Raw genomic sequence first — 26,777 nt, forward strand, 5'->3', positions numbered from 1 at the left:
ACAATTTTATATTAAAAAAAAAAAAAAAAAAAAAAAAAAAAAAAAAAACACCACCTTTTTATAAAAAAAAAATATATTTTAATTATTTTCAGTTTTTTTTTTTTTTTTATACACAAATTAAAAAAAAAATTTTTTTTTTTATTTAATTTTAAAAAAAAAAAAAAAAATTTATTTTAAAAAAAAAAAAGAAAAAAAAAAAAAAAAAAAAAAAAAAAAAAAAAAAAAAAAAAGGTACCCATATTTATCATTAAGTGTACATATGAATATATATACAAGCATTATAAAAAAAAATTTTAACTTTTTGTCAAGTTCTTTTTTATATTTTTTTTTCTTGAATATTTCATTATGCTTATATAAATTTAACCTTTAAAAAATAAAAAGAAAAAAATACTGCACGCAAATAAAAATTGAAGAAAAATATGATAAGTAGAAAAAAAATGAAAAAAAAAAAAAAAAAACAAAAGAAAGATAGAATGGAAAGGAAAGGAATGAAAAAAAATAGTAGCCGAATAAAATATATAAAAATAATAAAAAAATATATTTTTACAAAATTGTAATATTATATCTATATATATATATATATATTATTGCATGGGTTTCATAAAATTTTATAGAAGGTAAAAGAATATGTCAAATATGTATATATATTATATAAAGTAACTTACAAAATATATATAAAAAGAATTTAAATAATATATATATATATATATATATATATGTATTATTAAATATTAGAAGAAAAGAAAACATTTGTAAAAAGATAAAAAAAAAAAAAAAGTGAAAATAAATTAAAATAAAAAAAATACAAGCATAAAATAAAATTAATCATTTGTTGCTTAAAAAATCATTTCACATATATGTGATATATATTCATATATATAGTAATAGAACATAAATTATAATTTAATTTTATTTATATTTAAAAAAAAAAAAAAGTTGATATCTATACATCGAAAATATATTATTTACACACATGTTGAAATTAAAATGGTATTTTATCTTGTATTGTTTTAAATAATATATACATGTTTATATAATGTTATAAAAATTCATATCTGTCTTCATGTGGTTAAATTAGACCTAAATCCTTTTTTTTTTTTGCTTAAAGAATAATTTAATGTATAAAACGAAAGAAAAGAAATACATTAAAAATAAATAAAATAAACCCTTAATTAAATATATTAAATTATAAGAAAATATTTTTTAATAAATTATTCGGTATCATATTTCGATTCATAAGGTACACAAAATAAATTTTATTCTGATATATAAAGAGCTATTTTATATTATATAAAAGAACGTATATATATATATATATATACATATTGCCTATATATGGTTTTAATATGTGTTTTATTACTTTTTTTTTTTTTTTTCTTTAATTTTCATCATATTATTAACACTTTATGTAGGAAAAACATATATATTAAGATAATATGTTAAGAATAAAAACAAGTTATTAATTTTTTGTTCCTAATTAATATTCATTTATTCATTAAAAACGTTTAATTATACTTTTACAAATATTCAACATTTCTATAAAATCTCCAATAATATAATTTCCTTTTTTAAAATTTTCATCTTATAGTATTCTCATAAGATTTATAAAATGAAGTAGTTAATCGGTATTTATTTATTTATTTATTTATTTATTTATTTTTTTGTATTAAAAGAACAAAATTACATTATATTATATATAATATAATTACATATATATAAATGAAATGACATATATATTTCATAAAAATATTAAATAAATTTTTTTTAATATTTTTTGGTAATATAAATTCATATAAAAAATATATGCTAATAAAATTAGAGCTTTCTAATTATTTTTATTTATTTGTTTTCTTTCCATAAATTTGTATATATATTAAAAGAAAATATTTTGAATATATAATTCTTTTCTACATAAATAAACATATATATATATATATATATATATATATATATATGTACTTATTTTTAAATTTATACTATATACTATAATAATTTATTTAATAATATATGTAAACATTTTCCTTTTTATTTTTTTTGTCAACCCTGCCTTTATTAATTTAATGTAAAAAAAAAAAAACTGTTCACTACTTTTTTAATTAAATTTTATTTCTTTATTTTTAATATAAATATATAAAAATTGAAAATATAAATAAATATATTTATTATTATATATATATCCTTATTTGTTGTATGATGTTGAAACTTTATAACTTTTTTATTCATTTATAATATTATTTGTAATATATATATTTTAAGTGTTGAATAATAATAAAAAAAAAAAAAAAGTAATATATATATATATATATTATGAATAAGTTTAGAGCTTAATTTTATATGATATGTTATGTTTGTCATCCTACCTTTTGAACAACTCCTTGAAACTATTTAAAAACAATATAGTAACAATGAAAGTGAATAAAGGGTTTTATAATAATATAATAAATAATAGTAAATCGACAAAAATTATAAAAAATGTAAGTGATGGAATAAGTAAAAAGAATCATGGAAAGAGGAATATAAGTACTTCAAAAGTACAGAAGGGAAATAAAATGAATATGATATTATATAAAAAGCATGGTCAACATCTTTTAAAAAATCCAGGTATTTTAGATAAAATCATATATGCATCAAAAATAAAAAGCTCAGATATAGTATTAGAAATTGGATGTGGTACAGGAAATTTAACTGTTAAATTGTTACCACTAGCTAAAAAAGTTATAACAATAGATATTGATTCAAGAATGATAAGTGAGGTAAAAAAGAGATGTCTTTATGAAGGATATAATAATTTAGAAGTATATGAAGGGGATGCTATAAAAACGGTATTTCCTAAATTTGACGTTTGTACAGCTAATATTCCATATAAAATATCAAGTCCACTTATTTTTAAATTAATATCACATAGACCATTATTCAAATGTGCTGTTTTAATGTTTCAGAAAGAATTTGCAGAAAGAATGTTAGCTAATGTTGGAGATAGTAATTATAGTAGATTAACTATTAATGTAAAATTATTCTGTAAAGTTACAAAAGTTTGTAATGTCAATAGAAGTAGTTTTAACCCTCCTCCCAAAGTTGATAGTGTTATTGTTAAACTTGTACCAAAAGAAAGTAGTTTCTTAACAAATTTTGATGAGTGGGATAATTTATTAAGAATATGCTTCAGTAGAAAAAGAAAAACACTTCATGCTATCTTTAAAAGAAATGCAGTTCTTAATATGTTAGAACATAATTATAAAAACTGGTGCACATTAAATAAACAAATACCCGTAAACTTTCCATTTAAAAAATATTGTTTAGATGTTTTAGAACATTTGGATATGTGCGAAAAGAGAAGTATAAATTTAGATGAAAATGATTTTCTTAAATTGTTATTAGAATTTAATAAAAAAGGTATACATTTCTTTAATATTTCAAATGTTAAGAATAATGACATGTCTAATATCTTTCTCGATGACGATATGAATGATTCCGATCAAATTATAGATGATTGATAAAATGATAATTATAGGTTTCACAATACATAAAATTCTAGCCCATAAATATAAATATATATATATATTTATACAAACTTATTAATTTTCACACATTTATTATGTTATAATTTATTTTAAAAATAATCTAATCCTTCAAAAAAAAAAAAAGGATAAAATATTTTATTAATTTATATAGTATATATGTATATTTTCAATTTGTTTAATTAGACCTTTTAATAATATGTATATATAAGGATATAGATACATATATTATCTTTTTTTTTTTTTTTTTTCATTTTATTTATTGATTTATTTTTATTCTATTTTTTTTATGTGCTAATTTTAAACTATATTATAAAATAACAAACAAATGGTATAAAAAAAAAATTATATATAATAAAATTATGGTTTATAAAAAAAAAAAAAAATTAAATTAACGGTATGTATTTATCATATGTATAATTTATTATATGTATAATTTATTATATTGTTATAATACTGAAAAAAAAAAAAAAAAATAATAATAATATAAAATAAAATAAAATAAATTTACTCAAACACTGTTCCTTTTACCATGTTCCTAACATTTTAGATTTACAACAAGAAGATTCATCATGAATTTTTTTACAATTTAAAGAACAGGTATATCTTACAAAAGAAGTAGGTTTATGTTCAAAACATTTTAAACATTTATATTTCCCTTCAAATCCACAAACTGTACAAAGTTTTCTTTTTACGAGTGAGGTATTTCCAGCATTCACTTTTGTCCAGCAATAGGTTTTCGTTCTACATAAGGAATAATATATATATATATATATATAATATATATAATATATTTTAATATGTATATAAAACCTTTATTCATAAATTATTAACTATAGTGTCATGTTTTATTAATATGATTCTTCTTTCATATGTTCAACATATATTTAATATATATATATATATATTATATGCAAATATACATATTAATAATATCTTACTTAAATGCATCCTCTTCATCTTGTGCTAATATTAAATTAATATCCACTTTTTCTCTTTGTTTAAATTTAGTAGAAACGTTTCTATTTATGGGAATATTAGTATTAGCTATTTCAATATCATCATCGTCATCATCACTATCTGATCCCTTTTTCCTTTTTCTTTTTTTTATCACTTTAACATCTTTTTCCTTTTTTAAGTTTTTATCCAGTGGTCTTCTTCCCATTTAAAATTATAATTCATATAAAATTATTAAACAAGAAAAATTTAGGTTATATTAAAATAATTATGGAACAAATAACAAAAATTCCATGACTTTTTTGTCTTCTAAAAATTATAAAATAAAAAAATTTGCTTATACAAATACAAATATAAATATATATATAAATATATATATATATATAGTAGTAAAAAAATAAAATAGATATATAATATGATATTCCTTATACAATTAAATAATTTTTTTTGGAAAAAAAAAAAAAAAAAAAAAAAAAATTTATATATATAATACATAAATGTATATTATATAAATAATTATTTTAAAAAAGAAAAAAGAATTTTTTTTTTTAAACGGTACTATAATTTTTTTCATTTATATATTCTTATTTAATCGTTATTTCTCCTTTCCTATTTTTCCCCTACAAACATTATATATATATTATGTACTTTTTTTAAGATATTGTAATGTATAATATAGTATTGTAGTAAATATATTCCTTTTTGCGTTTGATTAATCAATATTTTTATATTAATATTTTATATAATGATTTAATATATTTATTTTTTTTTTAATCAATAAATTATTTCTTTTATAAAAAAAAATATGACAGTATCAAAAAAATTATATTGTTTCTCTGGTAATATATTTTTATACCAAAATATTTCTTTTTTTTTTCTTTTCTTTCCTTGTTTCTTCCTTTTTGTGTGTATATTCGTATTAATTTTAATAGGTCTTTTCCCAAAAATATTAAAAATTAAAAAAAAAAAAAAAAATACTACAATATATATATATATATATATATATATATATATTAGCTGTATATCATATAATCAAAAGTTATCCATCATTATGTTCCTTCTTTTATCTTTATCTTTTTCTTTTTCTTCAGATGTATTATAATACATATATTTGTCTTTTATTATAAGAAAAAATATATATATATATTTCCTAATTATTAAAATTATATTTTTAGGTATTATTATCCTCCTTAAGATATAATAAAAATTTGAAATATAATAACTCATATAATGGTCGGGAATTTTCTATCCATTATAATATATATATGAATTAAGATATAGATAAAATATAAGAAAAGAAAAAAATAATAAAACATAATAAAATGAATGTTCAAAAAATTGTAACCTTTTGTTTCGCTATATCTTATTTATTATATTGTCATATTATATGGAATGGATGTTATAACATTTATTCCAGTTCTGAAGATGAAGTATATAACTTATTATATTATAGAAAAAAAGAACCTAAAACAGTAAAATTAGAAATAAGGAATAAGTTAAAGATAAAAGATATCCAAAAGGTTTATGTCAAAAAAACACCATGTCCTGTTTTACCTAGACCAATTAGTATAATAATTTGAAAATATAACAAATATAAAGTTGTAGAATTAAAACAAAAATTTCATAAAATAAATATATATAGGAAAAATATACACACATATATATATATATATATATATATATATATATATATATATATATTTATACTAGTTTCTTTTATTTCTTTTTTTAATTTATATTCCTTATTCATTTAGAATCCATTTTTCATTTAAACTGGTTTAGAAAGTCACCTGATTTAATACCCATAAGTATACAGCTATATTCTATGTTTGACGAAAAAAATAATTTCCTAGGTTTTGTCCTTCTATGTTCTGCAATTTTTACTATTATAGAATGGATTTATTTAGTGTCAGATAAAGAAATATACAAATAAACACACACATATATATATTATATATATATGCTTATTTCTTTTTGAATTTATGATTTATTTACTATTATTACTTTTTCTTTTTTTATATTCAGCTATTTAGTAGGGTCATTACTATGGGACGGTGTTATTAAACCTATTTTTAAAATTCTCTATATGGGAATATCAGTATATTTGATAATAAGATTTAGTGTCCTCTTTTTACCTTACACGAAATCTTATTTTTCTCAAGAAAATTATAGATACCTATCGTCCTTCATTCTTCATTCTTATAATTTAATAACAAAGGTAAAAAACAACGTAATTCTTCACAATAATAATAATAATATATATATATATATATATATATATATATATATATATATATTTTTCATTTCTCAGATTTCCAAAGAATTTGGGAACGTATTCAATAAAGTTATTCAAGAAAATTCTGTAGTAGAAAAAGAGCTATAAATAAAAATATATATATATTTATATATATATATATATATATATATATATTATACACTTATAACAAGTAACAATAATATTATACTTTCATTTTTTATATTAATGCGCCTAATATGCAAAAAGATTACATTTACTTTTGCTTCCTTTTTAATAAAATTTGTTAAGAACCTTTTCTATTAATTTATTTACTTTTTCTTGTAACCTTCAAAATGTTTGTTTCAAATATTAATATATCCTTTAAAAGATTTCGTGTTTATGTTTTTTTAAATATTCTTTTCAAATTTTTTCAAACATATATTATTTTTTAACTTATAATGTAAATACATAAAATTATAATACCTTTATCTATGAATCACAAAAAAAAAAGGAAATATTGTAATGAAAAATATAAAAAAAAAAAAAAAAAAAAAAAAAAATTTTAAATATACATATATATAACATAATGTGAACACATAACCTTTTTTTATTTTTAAAAGAAAACAAAAAAATATAAAAAAGAAAGACAATTATGTATAGACATATGTACTTAAAAACAAAGGGTAAATATATATATTTATTTATATATAGATTTTTTATTAATTTGCACTGTAAAACTATTCTTCTTTTTGCACATTTTTTGGTGGTGGGTTACTAATTGCTTGTATATGCTTATAAAAATTATACGAATTTTTAGCCATATAAAAAATAATTTTATTAATATATGATAAGGCTTGTGTATTTCCATTATATACAAAAGTAGATACTATAAATGCTACTGCAAAAAAGAGTGGTAAGATTACATTTAGTTTAAAGAACATTCTAATGAAAAATAAAATTTCATTCCATCCAAATAATAACAAGATAATCCAGAAAACTACAGGAATATTTTTTAAGCTCATCTTGGCTCCTGTTTCTTGAATATATTGAGCATCTCTACAAATTTCTTGAATTTTCCTTTTTGCTTTAATTTTTCCTTTTTCAATAATTTCATCTTTTATAAAATTATTAGGTAAATAATCATCAATTAATTCAACTTTTATATTTTTTTGTAATATATCTATTATTAAGAATGCGTAATTTTTCGAATTAAGAAAAATCTTTTTTAATTCAACCATAGAAATATCTCTCCATTGTCTTGGTTGTTCATATTCATCATAATTAAAAACTGATTCAAATCTTTGTATAATAATATTAGCCAAATTTTCTGATATTTCATCTAATTTACTTTTTAACGCATCCATAATTTCATCTAAATAATAATTTTTTAATTCATTTACAAATATTTTATTTTGTAATTTATTATTAATTTCTTCATTTATCGTACTTTTATATACTTGGTTATTTTTAATTAGATCTATTTTTTTTAAAGCATTTGTATAACATATCTCATCATTAACCTCATTGTTATTATTTATATTTTGAAAACTACTTTTTACATTCGTAAGTGAAAATGAAAATTTATTATTATGACTTTCATCATTTTTAGATAGATTAGCATCATCACCATCATCATTATTATAAATCATGTCATCATCATCATACATATTTGAGTTTTTGTCATTTGAACCTTTAAGGTTTATAAAACATTTAGTTAAATTTATATGAATACTATCTTGTAAATTTAGAACCAGCTGTACTGTATTATTCCAATATTCTTCTGTATTTTTTGTTGTAAGAAGATATGTGTCCATATTTTTAAAACTATTTTTTATGATTTGTCTTGTTTTATTTAATAATATACCACATTGTACATTTCTAATACGGTTAGAATCTTTATATATAGAAGTCGATAATACACTCAAAGAAGGTTTATAATTAAAGTGATGCGTTGTAATATTATTATTATCATCATTTTTTATGCTTTTATCCTTTTTTATGTTGTCATCACTTTTTATGTTGTCATCATTTTTCATATTTGTCCTTATTTCGATATTAGATTTTTCATAATTTTCATAAAAGTTACAAAGGGTAAAATATTCCAATTTATCTGAATTATATAAAAAGTTTGACCATAAATGTAAACACTTATCTTGATTATTATTTAATAAATCTCTTTTGACATCTTCACTAGATGTATTTTTATTATGTTCTTTTATTGTTTTTAAATTGGAATCTCTAGAAAATGAAAACGTATTTTTCTCAATAGTACAAACTTTATACATATTACTTAATTCATTAAAAAATTTTGTACATAATGTTCTTTGAATATATTGTAAATTATTATCTACAATAGCTTGTAATTGTGTAAATAAATAATCTAATAATTCTTGTGATGTTCTTAAACAGATATTTTCTTTATATCTAGAAGCATCTTTAAAATAATCATCTAAACATTTTTCTATGATGTTTTTTTCAGCCCATTCTTTAAAATTTTCAATAACCTTATTATGTGATTCTATTGATTTTTCTTTTATTTCTTTACTTATATTATTTATAACATTATTTTTAATTTCTTGGCATCGAAATGTAGATAACATTTCTTTTTGGGATGGAATATCTAGTTGTGATTGTTTAACAATAGTATTCCATATATTATTACAGTAATGTGCAAAACCATCAGATGGTATATTTCTAGAATATTTAGAAGGTCTTAAATGATTAATCCATTTATCTCTTAAATTATTTACATCTTTTAAAAAATCTTCTTTTTTTATTATACCGTGAGATAAACCAACTACTTCAATAATGAAATAATTATTAATATTTAATTTCTCAGCTTCTTTAGGCTTCTTCATTTCTTTCCATATTTTATTTATGTATTCATCTAATATTTTATTTTTTACTACTTCAATAGGAGCAAATTCTTCAAACCAATCTCTTACAGTAAATAATAATATAGTCTTCGGACTATTTTTTTCTTGTTGAAATAATTCAAGATTAACTTCCATAACGGTTTTTAATAAACCATAATTAGAAGCTGTAAAATTACCTAATGAATGATACCATAAATTTACTATAACACAATCTGCTAATGCTAAACAAAATAAAGCAGAACGATGTTCAAAAGTTAATCTGTTATCACCTCTTTCTTTAGAATCTGTACCTTCGACATCTAATATTAAGGTAGGTTTATTCTTTTTTTTTAATTTAAAAAATGAACTACTATTATTATTCTCATCATCAAATTTATCATAACTTAACCATAAACCTTTTGTTGTTTGACTATGTCCTTGTTTAGTATTCATCACATCAAAAGATGTCTTAAATAAATTATTTAATAGGGTACTTTTACCACTACTTTGACTACCTAACACAGCTATTACATTATAATTGAATCCTAAATCATTCAATTTATTATCAATCATCCATTCTTTTAAATCTTCCAATACATTGCCTTCATAATCTATTATCTGTGTTTTTTCGACACCCTTCTCCATTTTAAATTTAAGAAAAAACAAAAGAAAAAAGAAAAAGATATATAATAAAATATAATATAATATTAAATATAATTCAAATGGATTATATAACAAACAAAAAAAATTCTTATATTCTTTATTAGTTAATTTGTTTTTTTAAACCATCACTTAAATGTATAGTCCTTAATACATACATATATTCATGTTAGTAAAATATTGTAACCATTTAACAAATACAATTATCAATTTGTTCGTACGCGCAAAATATAAAGAAAATATAAAATTAAATTAAATTAAAAAAAAAAGACGATTGAGGTAAATGTTGTACTATAATTTGTATATTTATAAATGTATATAATAAATATATATATATATTGCATATGTGTTCATTTTCTTTTTTTGAATAATCATAAAATTATTTATATGTAAAAAAACGATGTATAATTAAAATAAATATATATATATATATATATTATATTATATTATATAATTATTTTCTTTTTTTTCTTTTCATTCATATGTATTATATTATATTACAATTATCTCGTCTTTATATATGTTATATTATTACATATTAATAACTTTTAACTTTTATATTTTTTAAATTGTTCTGGATGAAAAAATTTTAGAAAAAATAAAAAACAAAAACAAACAAAAAAAAGAAAATATTTTTTATTTCGGAAAAATATGTAAAAAGCAAAATAAAAATATATATTTTTTCTTTTTTTAGTAACAACAAGAGAATGCTGATTTTAAAAAAAAATAATAAAAAAAAAAATCTATTTTGTAATTGCATAAATGCATATTTTGACTTCAAAAAGTAAGGTTTCTTCCATGATTCTTTGATAAATTTATTATAAATTTAATTAAATAAAAATATATATTATATATATATATATATTTTTTTTTTTAATTTTAATTTATTTTTACCAAAAAAAAAAAAAAAAAAAAAAAATATTATATATATATTATATGATTTATATGTATTTTTTTATATATGTAGTATTTTATATATAATATATATACATAATATATAAAATATATAAATATGTTTATATATATAGATTTTTACAAAAAATATATGAAGAACAAAAAAAAAATAAAATTTTTTTTTCCTTAGTAAACATTAAAATATAATTATAAATATAATATATTTTTTTCATTTTTCATATTATGAAAAAAATAAAAAATTAATAATGAATAATAACTCTTTGATATAATTTAAAATGAAAAAAAGGGAAACCAATATAAAATGTTGTTTTTGGTTATACAAAATTTATTAGATATATGGTTTTCTCTTTAATATTTTTACAAAAATTTTTATTATTTCAATTAGGATATATGTATGTATATAATTATGTATTTTTGTATTCTTTGTATGAATAAATAAAAAGGCATTTTTTTAATTAAAGAATAAAATATAATCATTTCAATTGATGTATCCTATAATAAGTACGATTTTTTTTTTCTTTCATTCTTTCCTTTTCCTTTTCTCTTGGTTTTCTTTTTCTTTTTTTTCTAGTTCAACAATCTTTTGGGCAAAAAATAATATATTCTTTATAAGAATTTTAAAAATTTTTTATCTCTATTTAATCATGTCCAATTAAAATAAATTAATTTAATTAAATGGTAAATAAATAAATATATATAATATATATATATATTATATATAATTTTTGATGGAAGTAAGCATAAATATATATATACTCATTATATTCACATAATGGAATATAAACTATTAAAATATTATATCATGAGCATTCAAAATGTAAAAAGAATAGATAATAAAATTATAAAAGATAAATTATATATTGCTAAAAAGAAAAGGTATATAAAATAATTAAATAAATTCAAATAATATATATATATATATATTTTATGCATAATTTTTTTCTGTTGTAGTATACCTTCGTTTTTTCCTTTTTGGTAATATATTTTTTTATGCGAATTAATATTTGAGCGAATAAGAATTTTTAAATTGCTCATTTTTCTGAGTAAAATATTTGGATGATGCAGTGTTTATTAAAGTTGAACTTAACGATAGAGATTTTCTATTTCTCAGAGTAGTTCTGTTAATTTCTTCCCATGCTTTATTTACATTTAAAAAAGGAGATAAATCTGCATTTATGAAATTACATTTATAATTTTGGAAATGTATATTTTTTGAATAATGAACAAAATAATTATTATTAGTAGCATTAGCACCTGGATGTATAGTAAATTCTGGTTTTTGATTTATTTTTTTTAATTTATTATATTTTATATTTTGCATTTTTTGTTGAATAACATTAATTAAATTTTTTAATGTCATAGGTATAAATTGTTCATTCTTTTTTTCTAGGATATTATATTTTAATTCCTTTTCTTTAAATTCAATAATAGCTTCAATTAAACAGTAAGTAAATACTCCATGACTAACAAGGATATAATTATCTTTTAATTTCTTATTTTTAATCACATCTTTTTGATCTACATTATTTAAATTCTGTTGAAAATCCTTAAAACCCTTTTCCCCATCATCATAATAAGAATTATTATTATTATTATTATCACTATAATCACTATCATTATCATTAATTCCTAATCTATTTACTTTTCCTTTCTCATGTAATTCATTTTCTTCATTATTTGTATTACTGAAAAACATTTTCATCATATTCAATGTAAAGTTGAAATTTTTCTCATAATTTGTTTTTTTAGATAAACTGTTGTTCTTATTTATTAATCCATTTGAACCTTGCCCATTTTTGTTTTCTTCTCTTATTTTCTTTTTGTTCATATTTTGGTAATCATCTTGACCTGTTTTATAAGATTCAGGTTTCTTTAGCTGAGATACCCTAGCAAATTCTATGATAGGAAATAATCCTTCTATAGAAATTTGTTCCCAGGTAGCCGCACATAAACAATAAGCTTTAGGTGCTACTGGTAAAGATGATATAGATTGTAATAAAGGATCTATCATTGCTGATGTGGATTCAACTTCTATTAATTTTGAATATCTTGATCTACAGAAATATTTCTTCATCGATGTATTGTTTAGTATAGTTATATCATATATTGCTTTATGCACTTTATTGGTTGGATTAGTTATAGGCCATATACCTTTTTGTTTGCATCCTTTAATATAAGATAAGGAATTTTCAGTTCCTGCAGGATCTAAGATAGTTTGTCCACCTGAACAATCTAAAATGATAGTCATTTGTGCATTTTCATTTATACTTAATAATAAATCTTTTAATTGAACAGCTGTTATTACATTATGTTCAGAAATTTTATTAAATGGATCTGAACATAAAAATGCTTCATCATATCCCTCTCCTTCCCATCCACTCATATTATCTACTTGTACACTTTTTCCAGCAAAATAAAATACATAAGAACCAAAGGGTACTGAATCTCTAACTAGCCAATTAACAGCCTTTAATATATTTACTCTTGTTGGCCATAAATTAAAATTAATTTTTTCAGAAGAAATGTCTACATTTTTAATATCAACATCTTTACATGAATTACAATTAAGTTCCTCTTCATTAGTTTTCTTTAATGTAGTATATAATGCATTTGTATTAAATAAATCAAAAATGTTCTTCTTTTTTAATGGTTCATTATTTTTAACATTTTCTTCTTCATCTACATTTATATAATTTTTTCTATTTATATCAAAATCTTCATATATATAAGCATTTGATGGTAAACTGTCAGTTAATAATAATATATTTTCGGGTAAAAAATCAAAATATTTTACTAAAGCTCTACAAAATACATATGCATCATTCACAGAACCATATAGTCTACTTCGTTCTTCACTCACATAATTACAACCAACAACAACAGCTTTTTTAACAATATATTTACTATCAACTTCGGATGTATAATTAAATGTACTCATAAGATTATCTTCTTTTTTTTCGGTTTGTTTTTTTTTGCTATTTTCTAACATGGATTTATTTTTCTTCAAACTCATATTACGATAAGATACGGTACGATAAAATTTTGACGGGGTTTTGTTATAAGTATTTCTTAAATAATTATATATATCACTATTATTAATGGACTTACATTTTATAAGTTCTTTTTCTGTATACATTTCACTGTTTAAGTTGAGCTTAGTATTTTTAAATGCTAAATTTGAATTTGATTGTCTATGTAGGGGTGGAATTATAGTTGTATATTTATCTTCATATAGGTCGAATTTGGGTATTCCTTTAGAATTTAAGATGACATTTGAAAATTCTTGTTGTTTTATATTTGTAGGTATTTTTACATTTGTAGATATTTTTATATTTGTAGGTGCTTTTAAATTTGTAGGTGCTTTTAAATTTGTAGGTACTTTTAAATTTGTAGGTGCTTTTAAATTTGTAGGTGCTTTTAAATTTGTAGGTACTTTTAAATTTGTAGGTGCTTTTATATTTGTAGGTACTTTTAAATTTGTAGGTGCTTTTATATTTGTAGGGGCTTTTATATTTGTAGGTCTTTTTATATTAGGTTCCAAATTAAGATTAGATTTTATATTATGTGAAATCTTTGAGATACTTTTTTCCTTATGTACAGTTGGTATTTTTATTACAGAATAATTTCTGTTACTATACAAAAGATGTTGATTAATTTGATTATTTGATATACCATTATTATTCATAATATAGTTCAGATCATTTCTTGATGATAATAATCCAAGGGCATTAGGTCTAGTACTATTTAATGATTTATTCTTATTTGAGTTAATATTTAAAATATTATTATTTATACCTTTACTAATAATAGTATTATTTATTAACTTGGCATTACTACTTGTTGTAATAATTATATTACTTTTTCTTATAGAATTATCTAATATAAATGGATTATTATTATTATTATCATTATTATTATTTGATGAATAATTACTGTACGTTTTGTTATTTGCTTTACTACTACGTACTGTATTCACACTACATGATATTTCTCTTCTTAATATTTTATCTCTAGCCTTATCAGATATATAATTGTTAAAGAAATTTCTTTTATTGATCATCATGTTATTTATTGTCTCATTTTTTGATAATGATATAGGAGTAGTATTATTTGTCTTCCCCAAATTTTTTTTTCTTTTCTCTAATTCTACAAAATAATTATTTCTGAATCCATCATTTTCATCTTCCCTCACATCCATCCTTTTATTATTATCTATTATATTAATTCTTTCATCGTCAGAATTGTAAAAACTATTATCTATATTATCTATATTATCTATGTGTTGTGTGAATATATTATTTGACACATTTCTATTATCTCCATTGTAATTATTAATCAAATTTTTATTTATTATATCATTATTCATTATGTCATTATTTTTTACATTATTTTTTATTATATCATTATTTATTGTATCATTATTTATTGTATCATTATTTATTGTATCACTATTTATTATTTCATTAAATATTTTCCTCTTTAATTCTGTTTTATTATCAAAAATATCACCATGATGATTTTTTTTTAAGGATATGTCCCTATTCTTATTTTGTTCTAATTCATCACTATATAGATAATTATTTTTTACTTTATAATTATAATTGGCATCATTATTAATATTTCTATAAGGTACCTCATTCATATTTTTAATAGTCTTAAAAGCATTAATATATACTCCAGTGTTTTCATTTTTCTCTTGATTAATTTTTTTTTTAACATTTAAATGTAAATGTTTATTCATATCTATTTCTGTGTTATCCTTTTTCTTTTCTTCAACTTCACCATCATAATCATTTTCAACATCATAATCATTTTCATCATTATCATCATTTTCATCATTATCATCATTTTCATCATTATCATCATTTTCTTCATTATAATCATTATCATCATTTTGTGGAATATCTCTTTGATCTCTTCCGCTGTTCATGTTTTGTTGTGTTAATCTTTCTAATTTTTTTAGTTGGTTATGATAATAATATATATCTCGTCTGTTACTTTTATTATAATAATTGTGTTCAATATTATTCATTCCATTTTTATCATATCTATTTTGACTGTTACTTCTTTCTGTTCTTGAAAAGAGACTATCCTGAACACTGTTGTCATCTGAAACATTTTGACTAACGGAATAATTTTTAAATAAATATTTTCCATCTTTTGAAACATGCATATTATTAGGTATGTTTATATCTTCATATTTATTAATATTAGTATAAGAAGAAACATAATCAGAATATTCTTTTTTATTTGTATTATGATATAATGTATTATCCTTTATATTATCAAAAGGGTAATTTTGGGTAGAATTAATTCCATTTAAGAATTCAAAATTTGAATTAGAATCTACTTCAATATAAGTATTGTCACATGTTTTTTCATATAATTTGTTATTTATTCGAACATAATGTTTTTCATTAGTATATACTAAATATTCATTTGGATTATTAACCATATTATTATTATTATTATTTGGAATATCATCATTTGATTCTATACTATTCTTATAAGAAACGTTTGGATTAATATATTGTGAATCACCAAAATCACTATTTGGAACATTTGCATTATTTATATTATAACCTAAAAAATTAGGTATATCATTATATGTCATTGACTTTCTATAATCCTTTGTCAAATTAGACTCAATACTTTTTATTCTATATTCAGAACTATGAGTATTATAATTCGTTAAATTATTATTTTCTTTTTGTTTACTTGAAATATTACCACTAAAAAATTTACGATTATTTTTATTATTATCTTCATATTTATTCAATTGATCACTCTTAATATTATCTGTATGAAATTTATGCGCACTATTTGTTTTAGTGTTACAGTATAAAGGTGATGATAAATCTTTTATATTATTCACATAATTGAAAATATTATTATTTTTATTTCCATGAGGATAACCTATATTTGATGAAACTCTATCTCCTCCATGTTCACTATATTTATTATCATAATAATAGTAATTATTACTATTAATATTATTATTATTACTCGTAGCACTTTTAACATCATCATTTTTTGAAATAACGGAGCCCAAAATATTTTCCCTCTTTTCATTTAATAAATCTTCTTTCTCCATAATATAATTATATGGTACATATTTTACATATTGATCTTTATCATTCATTGTATGCTTCATATAACTATTATCCTCATAACCTATATACCTATCATCAGTATCATCTATTTTTTTTTTTATATGTGAAAAAGTTTCTATTTTATTGATTTCATTCTTTTGAGTATTATCGATATTTTTAACATGTGAAAGACGTTTATCCATTTTTCCTAAATCCAAATGGACATCTTCATCATTATAATAATCATTATTATTATTAGTGTGACTGTAATATTTTAGATAGGAAGTTGTTAATATATCATTATGTTTTTCATATTCATTCAAATGTTCATTATTTTCTATAATATTATGATTAACATGATCATATACTGGACTTGTTAATTTCAAAGGATCACATTCTTTATATATATTACATTTATTTGATTCATTTAGTTGGTTTATATAACATTCAATATCTTTTATATGATCTGAAAAATTATAACTCATATCATCATTTATTTTATGTTCCAGCAAATCCATATTATTACGTTCATTATATATATTTGGTTTTATTTTTTTATCTCTGTTTTTAAAAATATAATTTTCTCCGTTATATTTATTTTCACTACCTAAATTAATTGTATAAAATTCAGGTATATTTTTTTGTACATTTTCTTCATCCTTTCCAATTTGTATACTGCTACAATCTTCATTATTATTTATGTTATATAGGTTTTCTGCATGTGCATACATACTATTATTTTTATTATTATTATTATTATTATTATATTCTTTATTAAGATAGTTTAAATCACAAGTATTATTTTTTTTCAATATATTATGTGCATTCTTTTTTTCATTGCTACCTGTAATATTATTAGTAGAAGATTCTTTTACATATTTTTTTTTTAAGCTCATAATTCTTTTTTTTTTTTCTACGTCATTATTTATGTTACTATTATCTCCAGTTACTTGTCCTCTATGTGTACTATATAGCTTTCTATTCGTATTATTATTTGACTCCTTTTTATTATTATGTAGAGTATATCTAGACATTGTTTGTGACCTGTCAGTATTATATCCCTTTGTACTAGAAATTTTCTTTACACTATTGCTTATGGAATATCTTGATATACTTTGTGCTTTATCCGTAGCAGTTTTTTTATTATTTACCTTTTTTGAAATTATGTTATTATTATCTATACTTTGTGTATATTCTGTACTAAGTTTCTTGTTATTTAATTTTTTTGAATAATACATATTGTTAATATTATTATTATTGCTATTATTACTATATTTGTTCTCGTTCGCTACTTTTGTGTATGATTTAGTTCTATATGTAATACTAGGAACCTTAGGATTTATTTTTTTTATAACGTTATGGTGCCCAAGATTTGTAGACATTGTCTGAAATCTTGCGTTATTATAATCCTTTGTACCCATTTTTCTAATAATATTATCATTAATTTCCATGTTTCTTTCATAATTTGATATATTTTCTATAATCGTACCTCTTGTATTAGATTTTTGCATCACATTCTTGTTATAATGTATATTATGAGATGTCTCATCTTCTCTATCAGTATATGTATCCTTTTCATTAATCCTTTTTTTTATATTTTCAGTTTTGTTTTTTTTGTCTTTACAGAATATTTTACTAGAAATATCTTCTTCATTTATATATGTGTCTAACTTTTTTATATAATTATTATTTTTCGTTTCTAAAGGATCTTTTAGACTGGTACTTTTTCTATTCATAGGAATATACTTTTCTTCAATTTTCTTTCTTCCCCTTGAACTTGCATTATTATAAACCATCTTTTTCTTTTTTTCTTTTTTTTTTAATCACATAAAATACAAGATCAGAAATTAAAAGAACAGGATCAAAAATTAATAAATCAAAATAAAATGAAATAAAAATAATAAATTAAAACAAAATAAATAAGTAATAAAATGAGTAATATATATATATATATATACTTTTAGAAATGCTTAAATACACAAAAATCAAAATCAAAATCAAAACATTATTCAAAGATAAAAATTAATATAACCAAGACAGTGCACTTTTCCATCTACATCATATATATATATATATATATATATATTCATAAAATCATATCTGTAATATAATAAAAGATACTATTTTTACTATATAATATATATCTTAATGGTAATATAATATATGACATCAAAAGTGAAAAAAATAAAATACAATAATAAAGTAAAATTATATGTTATAACATACAAAAAATGTGTAGATATATACACTATTTATTTTCTATATAACTCATCTAAAATATATATATATTAGAATAATCTATAGTTTATATTTTTCAATGCATATAAGTGCGCAATAAATTAAAGATCTCATATATGCTTTTTATAATACTATACAAGTATTAAACAATATGGAGATCAAAATGAATAAATGAAGAAAAATATATATGTTGATAAAATCAAATATCGGAATTTTGGTCTTGTTATATATATATAATAAATAAATAAATTTGATAACAAAGAAAAAAAATAATATAATAAAAGAAAATATATATTTTATCAAAAGAATAAAATTTTGGTATACATCGGTTTTAAAATAATTATTAATATGAAATTTAAATTTGTTAAAAATTATGTTCTTAATATTTTGTTTTATATTAAATAAATAAATAAATAAATATATATATATATATATATATATTTTAACATATGTCATAATATATAATTATACTGATGTGTATTTCATTTTATTTTATATGTTTCTTTAATTTATTTATTTTCTTCCTTCTTGTTCCTTTCTTAAAAATTTTTTTTTATTATGTATATATTATATATATTTTTTACCTACTGTACTATTTTTGAGCTCACGAATAAAAAAAGAAAAAAGAAAAAAAAAAAATTACTGATATAATTTCTTCATTCCTTCTGGAAATTCATTATTATTTAGTCTTATATATATAATATATTTATTTATTTATTCACCTTTGTGTGTGTGTATTGATATTTATTAAATATCTGTTGTGAGATAAGATCAATGTATAGTTTTACACTTTTATCAATGCCTATATTGAAATATATATATATATATATATATATATATATATATATATATATATATATTCATATTATATTCATTATGTTATATTATATTATTTTTTATTTAATTTTTTTTTTTTCCTTTTTAAAATAAAATTCTGATTCCTTTGAATGTGCACTAGTTATTTTATTATAATATGTCCGTATTCTTACAGATCATTTTTTTTCTTTTTTTCTTTAAATTATTTTAAAAGAATTTTATGTATGTTTTTGCACTATACCATATAAAAAAGTAGCATCATTTTAATATGTTTTGACTTCCTAAGAACATAAAAAAAAAAAATTCTTATAAAGTAATATAAATATGTAAAAATATTAGGATTATATACCTATTTATAAATTTATATTATATATCTCCTGTTATATTCCAAAATATATATATATATATATATATATATATATGATATGTATTAAATAAAAATTATTTTAACCTTATATTGATATATATTATATATAATCTATTATTATTAGAATCCTAAAAAATTGTTAAAAATTAGCTACAAAACATATATTTAAATATATATATATATATATATATATATATATATTTATTTATTTATTTATTTATCTTTTTATTTTTTATTTTTTTTACTTTGGTACCCTTTTAAGACTCTCATACTTTTTTTGAATAAAATTGGGATGGTTCAATAAATTTAAAAATATAAGAAACGAAAATTTTTTTCTATCTCAAAATGTCAAGTCTTCTAAATATGTGAAATATATTTTAAAAGTGTATTACATTTTTGTATAGAAACTCTGAATATATACTTATGCTCTTATTAAATAATAATAATTCAAATGAAGAATATAATAAACACATTTTTACCTTATTATAAACATAATAACAATTTAACATTAAATGTAACACTAAAAAAGAAAGTAAGGTTTTTAATTTTTTATCTAGATCGTTTTGTGTATTCTCCAATACTTCATATATGGTTAAGAAACAAAAATATTAAGGAACAAAATGTAATAAAGAAAATATATAAAGAGAAAATATTAAACAAATTGCATTTGAAATTTAACATGGATAAAAATGATGAAAAGGATGATGTTAAAAGTTCAAAATATATTTATAAAAATTTTTTTGAATGTAAGGAAAAAATGAATGATAAAATTTATAATATAAAAAATGATAAAATAAATTATAAAGACGATATAGAAATAAATGCTTTATGGCCGGAAAGAATATCTTACGTACAACCTTTTGAAGTAAAAAAGAATTTAGAAAAGGATAAATTTAATGTTATATATATTGGACATATGAGTATATTAATACAAACATCGAAATATAATATATTAATAGATCCTGTATTATCAAATAGAATTGGTTTTTATAATATTTTAGGTGTCAAAAGAATAATAAAACCAGGTATAAGCTTTGAACATTTACCCAGTATTGATTTTATTTTATTAAGTAATAATAGATATGATACTATGGATAAAAAAACATTAAAAAATATAATATTAAGAGATAATAGTATTGTTATTGGAGGTATGAATATAAGAAGATATTTATTGAAAAGGAATTTCCCAGTTGTTTATCCTTTAAATTGGTTTAATAAATTAAGTTTTGAAAATTTATCTTTTTATTATTTACCAACCTTATCAAATAGTCATAGATTTCTTATTGATAAAAATGTATACCTACCAGGCTCTTTTTTAATACATGATTCATCCACAAATGCTACAATTTTTTATAGTGGTCATTCTGGATATTCTAATCACTTTTTACAAATTAAAAACTATGTTAATAATGTTGTACTCAAAAAGAATAATCATATAGATTTATCTATATTGCCTATTGGTATATACAAACCTCATTCTTTATACAATAATTTTCACATGTCCCCAAAGCAAGCCTTACAGGTGATTAAATAAAAAAAAAGAAAATATGGACACATAATGATATGTCATCAAATAAATAAATAAATATATATATATATATATATTATATGTTTTATTTTATTTTTTTTTATTTGTAGAGCCATTTTGATTTAAGTAGTAAACAATCATTAGGAATTGGAACTGACGTTTTTTGCTTAGGGGGAGAACAATATAAAGAAGCCACAAATGAACTGACACATATATTAGATTCTTATCAAAAGAAAAATAACAATAAAATTATGTTTGGTACATTACAACCAGGAGAAAATTTGATTATATAATATTAACATGTTAAAGTTAAAAGCATAAAAAATAATAATATCTATATATGAATATATAAAATGAATATCTGTACATATTTCAATGTTTATTGTTATATATATATATATATATATATATATATGTATATGTTTTATTTTTTTTTGTAATTTTTTTATATTTATTCATAAGCAGTTGCTAAAGCTTTGAAACATAATTTTTTTCTTTTATTGTATTCCTTTTCCTTTCCTATAATATCTGTATTCATTTTTTCTAAGTTATCTTTTATTTTCTAAATGAATAAAATGATACATAAAATATTTTGATAATATATATATCTGTTTATATATACATAATAATTAGTTTTTATATTATTTTTTATTCTATGTATTACAATTTAGAAATATATAAATATTATAATAAAAATTTTCATATATGTGTATTTATATACCTTCATAAAAATTTGACTTTTATTTAATATTTCATTTGTCGAAAATATTGACTTGCCTTCATCATATATTTTTTTTACATCACTTTTATTAACATTAATTTTTCTCATACTTTCAATTAGTATCTACAAATATATTTGTAATGTAAATATGCATATATAATTTATATTTACCCTGAAAATACAAATTCTATTAATTATTTAATATATATTTTATTTGTTTATTTATTTTGGATAAAACTATACGTTCATTTCTTTGCATAACAGGTTTATTTCTTTTTCTGTGTTAAAAATTATACTTTTTTTTTTCTTTGCATATTTTTTATTTAATTCTTCCCTTCGAATTTTCTGCTTCTAAAAAAAAATATATATATATATTTTTAATGTATAGTTTATTTATTATGTTTTTTTTTTTTTATCACATTTGTATATTTTAATATTATAATAAAATATATACCTCTATCAAGCTTTTTATCATGTTGTCGATTTCGTTGAGGGATTCAGAAAAGCTCTTCTTCAAATTTATTTTAAACTTTTCTTTTTTTTCTTTGTGGCAAGAAATTATTTTTTCAATTATCATTTCGGTATCGCTGTCCTTTTCCGCACACATTTGATTTTTTATCTTAATCTGGATAATAAAAAAAAAAACAAAAATTATATGTCAACTCATATGTTGTTTATATATTTTAATATGTGATATTATTGTATAACATAATGATAGAAAAAGTAATTTTTATTATTTATACAAAAAAAAAAAAATTATACTTAAAGTATACATACATATATATATATATATATATATATATATATATATATATATTTTTATTTGTGTAACTTGAATAAATCTAATTTATATACCATTCTAAATTTATCATCTTCTGTATATATTTTAGTATCCTGTTTATTAGCATATTCGTTTATATAATTTATGTCTTCTATGGATTTATTATATTTTACTATTTCCTCATTACATATATTTTTTCTCTTTTTTTCTTCTATATAAATAGAATTTAATTGATTAAGAAAAGTTGTGATCATTTTATTATTTTTACAATATAATAATATGTATATATTATTCCTTTAACAATCGGACATATTATATCTATATGTTTTTATATATATATATATATATATAGTATTATTTTCTTATTATTATAATTTAACCTTCCTGTTTTAGAATTTCTGTTCTTTTTCTTGACTTGTTTTTTATATTTTTTTCGCTATAAAAAAAAAATAATTGGTTTATGATATTGTTTTGTTAATATCTACACAATTATATATATGTATATATATATATATATATATATATATATATATTATAGTCAGATTTTACTATTCAATACTAGTTTTGTAATTTAATTTCAATTAATATAAATGAAGGTCTTATTTTTATAATAAGACTGATATTTGTAGAAGTAATTTAGTGTCCTTTGCTTTCTTTTTTTTTGTTTCTTCAAAGTAAATACCTTATATTTCTTTCAAGAGAAATGTCATTGAAATAATTTAAGGGCTCATTAATTTTATCAAACGATTTGTCCTCCTCCTTAAAATAAACAAATATACACATATATGTATATATTTATATAAACTTTATTTTTTCTTTCTTTCTTAATAATACCTGATCAACTGTTCTATGATTTTGATCCTCATTGTATTTTTTATTATATTTAATTGATTTGAGAATAATTTGTTCACGCTTCTTTTTTTCGTTCTTCAATTTTATGTTTAATCTTAAGGAAAATAACATATATATTTGTATATCATTGTAAATAATAATTTCTTTTTTTTATACTTTTTTTATTCTTTTTTTTTTATTTTGTAGTTTACGTGTCCATAAGTTTAGTCAATAAATTTTTTATTTCTTTGGAGCCCCTTTTTATATCCAAAGACAATTTAAATTTGCTAATTATCTCATGATCAATGGAATTTTTAATGTCCTCACCCCTGTATATTTTTTTTAATTTTTTGATAATTTTTTTTTTTTTTTTTTCATTAAATGCAAAATAAAGATATCAAAAAAAAAAAACAAGATAAAAAAAAATAAGAAACAATAACAATAATTCATGTATTATATATTTGACAAATCATACCATAGATAAAATATATTTGTTTGATCAACAATAGCTTTACATTCTAATTCTAAAAGATTTTTATTTTTGATATTAATGGACGTTATATGATAGTAAGGAATTTCTATTTTACACTTTTCATTTTCCTCTTCATTATCCTGATGAAAATATATATATATTATAATTATTATAAAAATATTCAGTTATATATTCAGTTTTTTCTATTACATAATACAAGAATATGGAACACCTCCCGACATAACAAAGCAGATAACTTTTTGTAACTGATTTGTTGTTGGTATTTACAACAAAGGTACCTTTTAGAACAATTTAATATAATAAAATAATAAAATAAAAATATTATATTGATATCATCAATTTATGTATATATTAATATGTTCATATATATTATGCTTTATCAAAATAACCATTTTCCATGACAATTTTGTTGTCAATATAATATTCTTCCTTCAACCAATTTATACATTCTTCATCAAATTTAATAATTTTAAAGTTTCTTAATTTTTCAACAGATTCTAAACTTATACGAAAATTCTTTAAATTAAATGTGCTAGTATCTATTCTTCTAAAAGATCTCCACAAAAATTCTGTATATGATACTTTCAATTCTATATCATTTTCAATTTTGATCGTTTCAAATATTTTCTTGGTTACGCTAATTCTATAATAATATATCAATTATGTATATTGAAAATTTATATATAGAAAGAAAAAAAAAAAAAAAAAAAGAAAAAAAAAAAGTATATTTTAAATATGTGTAAATAAATAAATTTATATATATATATTTTTAACTATTCAGTATTACAATTCATTTGTGAAAGAAGATTCTATTTTTTTTCTCATGCTAGAGTTGTTAAAATTTAAAAATGAACTAATTAAGGAACACAAATGTCTTCTTAGACAATTAAAACTAAAGAATGTTGTCAAGTTATCATTTTGATAATTTGTATACAATATTAATTTACTAAAAATATATTCACAGAATTTTATCGATGTGTCTAAATCGACATTGATGTTTTTTCTTTCTTCAATTCTATTTTCTAATATAACTTTAAAAAGATCATATGTAAAAGCAAATTTGTTAATGCTAAATATAAACATAAACAAATGAAAAAATATATATATATATATATATATATGTATATGTTTGTATTACTAATTTTATCGACGACCTCCCATACTACTGATGATGAAAAACAGTCATCATATTTTTCAAAAAAATAATTTAATATTTCAATTAAACAATTTACATGTTGGCTATTTATATTTTCTAGAAAAAAATGGTAAAATTAATAAAAAAATATAAATAATTTATTGTATTTGTGTTCTATTATAAACAATATAATATTTTTATAATATTTCTTTTATTAATATATTAAAAAATATTATATTGAACCTGCATTCTCACATAACTGTTTTAATTTTCTTGTTTTTAATAAAATCGTGTCTTTGTTTAATTCCTTTATACTATATAAATTAGAACTCATTTTTTTAATTTTTTATTTTATAATAAGAAGATTTTCTAAATATATATATATATATATATATATATATATATATATTATAATATCCGTTATTTAATTTTTAATTTCCGTATAAAATAATAAATGAAAAACAAATTACACAAATAATAATATATTTGTTATTTGAAAATATATCAAAATTTAATAAATATTTATGCAGGTTATAAAGTAAAAATAAAAGAAAAAAGAAGAAAATATATAAATTCATTATGCCAGTAAGAGACGTTGTATAAAAGAAATGATCATTGTAGATACACTTCAAAT

General features: G+C 19.0%; 7 protein-coding genes across 7 annotated transcripts; 3 read left to right on the top strand and 4 right to left on the bottom strand.

The window, feature by feature from the left end:
* Positions 1 to 2,339: 2,339 nt before the first annotated feature.
* Positions 2,340 to 3,494, top strand: PGSY75_1415800 (putative small subunit rRNA dimethylase; the record flags this gene model as incomplete). Its single annotated transcript, XM_018787863.1, has 1 exon — positions 2,340 to 3,494. The coding sequence occupies one exon, from the start codon at positions 2,340 to 2,342 to the stop codon at positions 3,492 to 3,494; it is 1,155 nt and encodes a 384-aa protein (XP_018639235.1).
* Positions 3,495 to 4,045: 551 nt separating this feature from the next.
* Positions 4,046 to 4,683, bottom strand: PGSY75_1415900 (putative zinc finger protein; the record flags this gene model as incomplete). Its single annotated transcript, XM_018787864.1, has 2 exons — positions 4,046 to 4,262; positions 4,460 to 4,683. 2 exons carry the CDS (start codon positions 4,681 to 4,683, stop codon positions 4,046 to 4,048), a joined length of 441 nt encoding a protein of 146 aa, XP_018639236.1.
* A 1,114-nt stretch (positions 4,684 to 5,797) lies between these two features.
* On the top strand, positions 5,798 to 6,858 carry PGSY75_1416000 (hypothetical protein; the record flags this gene model as incomplete). Its single annotated transcript, XM_018787865.1, has 4 exons — positions 5,798 to 6,041; positions 6,230 to 6,383; positions 6,501 to 6,693; positions 6,787 to 6,858. The coding sequence occupies 4 exons, from the start codon at positions 5,798 to 5,800 to the stop codon at positions 6,856 to 6,858; spliced, it is 663 nt and encodes a 220-aa protein (XP_018639237.1).
* Positions 6,859 to 7,448: 590 nt separating this feature from the next.
* Positions 7,449 to 10,211, bottom strand: PGSY75_1416100 (root hair defective 3 GTP-binding protein-like protein; the record flags this gene model as incomplete). Its single annotated transcript, XM_018787866.1, has 1 exon — positions 7,449 to 10,211. One exon carries the CDS (start codon positions 10,209 to 10,211, stop codon positions 7,449 to 7,451), a length of 2,763 nt encoding a protein of 920 aa, XP_018639238.1.
* Positions 10,212 to 12,138: 1,927 nt separating this feature from the next.
* PGSY75_1416200 (metacaspase-like protein) lies at positions 12,139 to 19,029 on the bottom strand (the record flags this gene model as incomplete). Its single annotated transcript, XM_018787867.1, has 1 exon — positions 12,139 to 19,029. One exon carries the CDS (start codon positions 19,027 to 19,029, stop codon positions 12,139 to 12,141), a length of 6,891 nt encoding a protein of 2,296 aa, XP_018639239.1.
* A 2,076-nt stretch (positions 19,030 to 21,105) lies between these two features.
* PGSY75_1416300 (conserved protein, unknown function) lies at positions 21,106 to 22,475 on the top strand (the record flags this gene model as incomplete). The annotated part of the gene is made up of 2 exons (XM_018787868.1): positions 21,106 to 22,176; positions 22,293 to 22,475. The coding sequence occupies 2 exons, from the start codon at positions 21,106 to 21,108 to the stop codon at positions 22,473 to 22,475; spliced, it is 1,254 nt and encodes a 417-aa protein (XP_018639240.1).
* A 158-nt stretch (positions 22,476 to 22,633) lies between these two features.
* Positions 22,634 to 26,477, bottom strand: PGSY75_1416400 (hypothetical protein; the record flags this gene model as incomplete). Its single annotated transcript, XM_018787869.1, has 15 exons — positions 22,634 to 22,744; positions 22,904 to 23,026; positions 23,147 to 23,254; positions 23,358 to 23,528; positions 23,759 to 23,895; positions 24,065 to 24,120; positions 24,367 to 24,443; positions 24,519 to 24,630; positions 24,728 to 24,844; positions 24,991 to 25,127; positions 25,198 to 25,286; positions 25,398 to 25,651; positions 25,796 to 26,039; positions 26,147 to 26,260; positions 26,387 to 26,477. The coding sequence occupies 15 exons, from the start codon at positions 26,475 to 26,477 to the stop codon at positions 22,634 to 22,636; spliced, it is 1,941 nt and encodes a 646-aa protein (XP_018639241.1).
* Between the last annotated feature and the right edge of the window lie 300 nt (positions 26,478 to 26,777).

This window comes from Plasmodium gaboni, chromosome 14 (assembly GCF_001602025.1).
Source record: "Plasmodium gaboni strain SY75 chromosome 14, whole genome shotgun sequence".
In the NCBI taxonomy this organism is placed as follows: Eukaryota; Apicomplexa; class Aconoidasida; order Haemosporida; family Plasmodiidae; genus Plasmodium; species Plasmodium gaboni.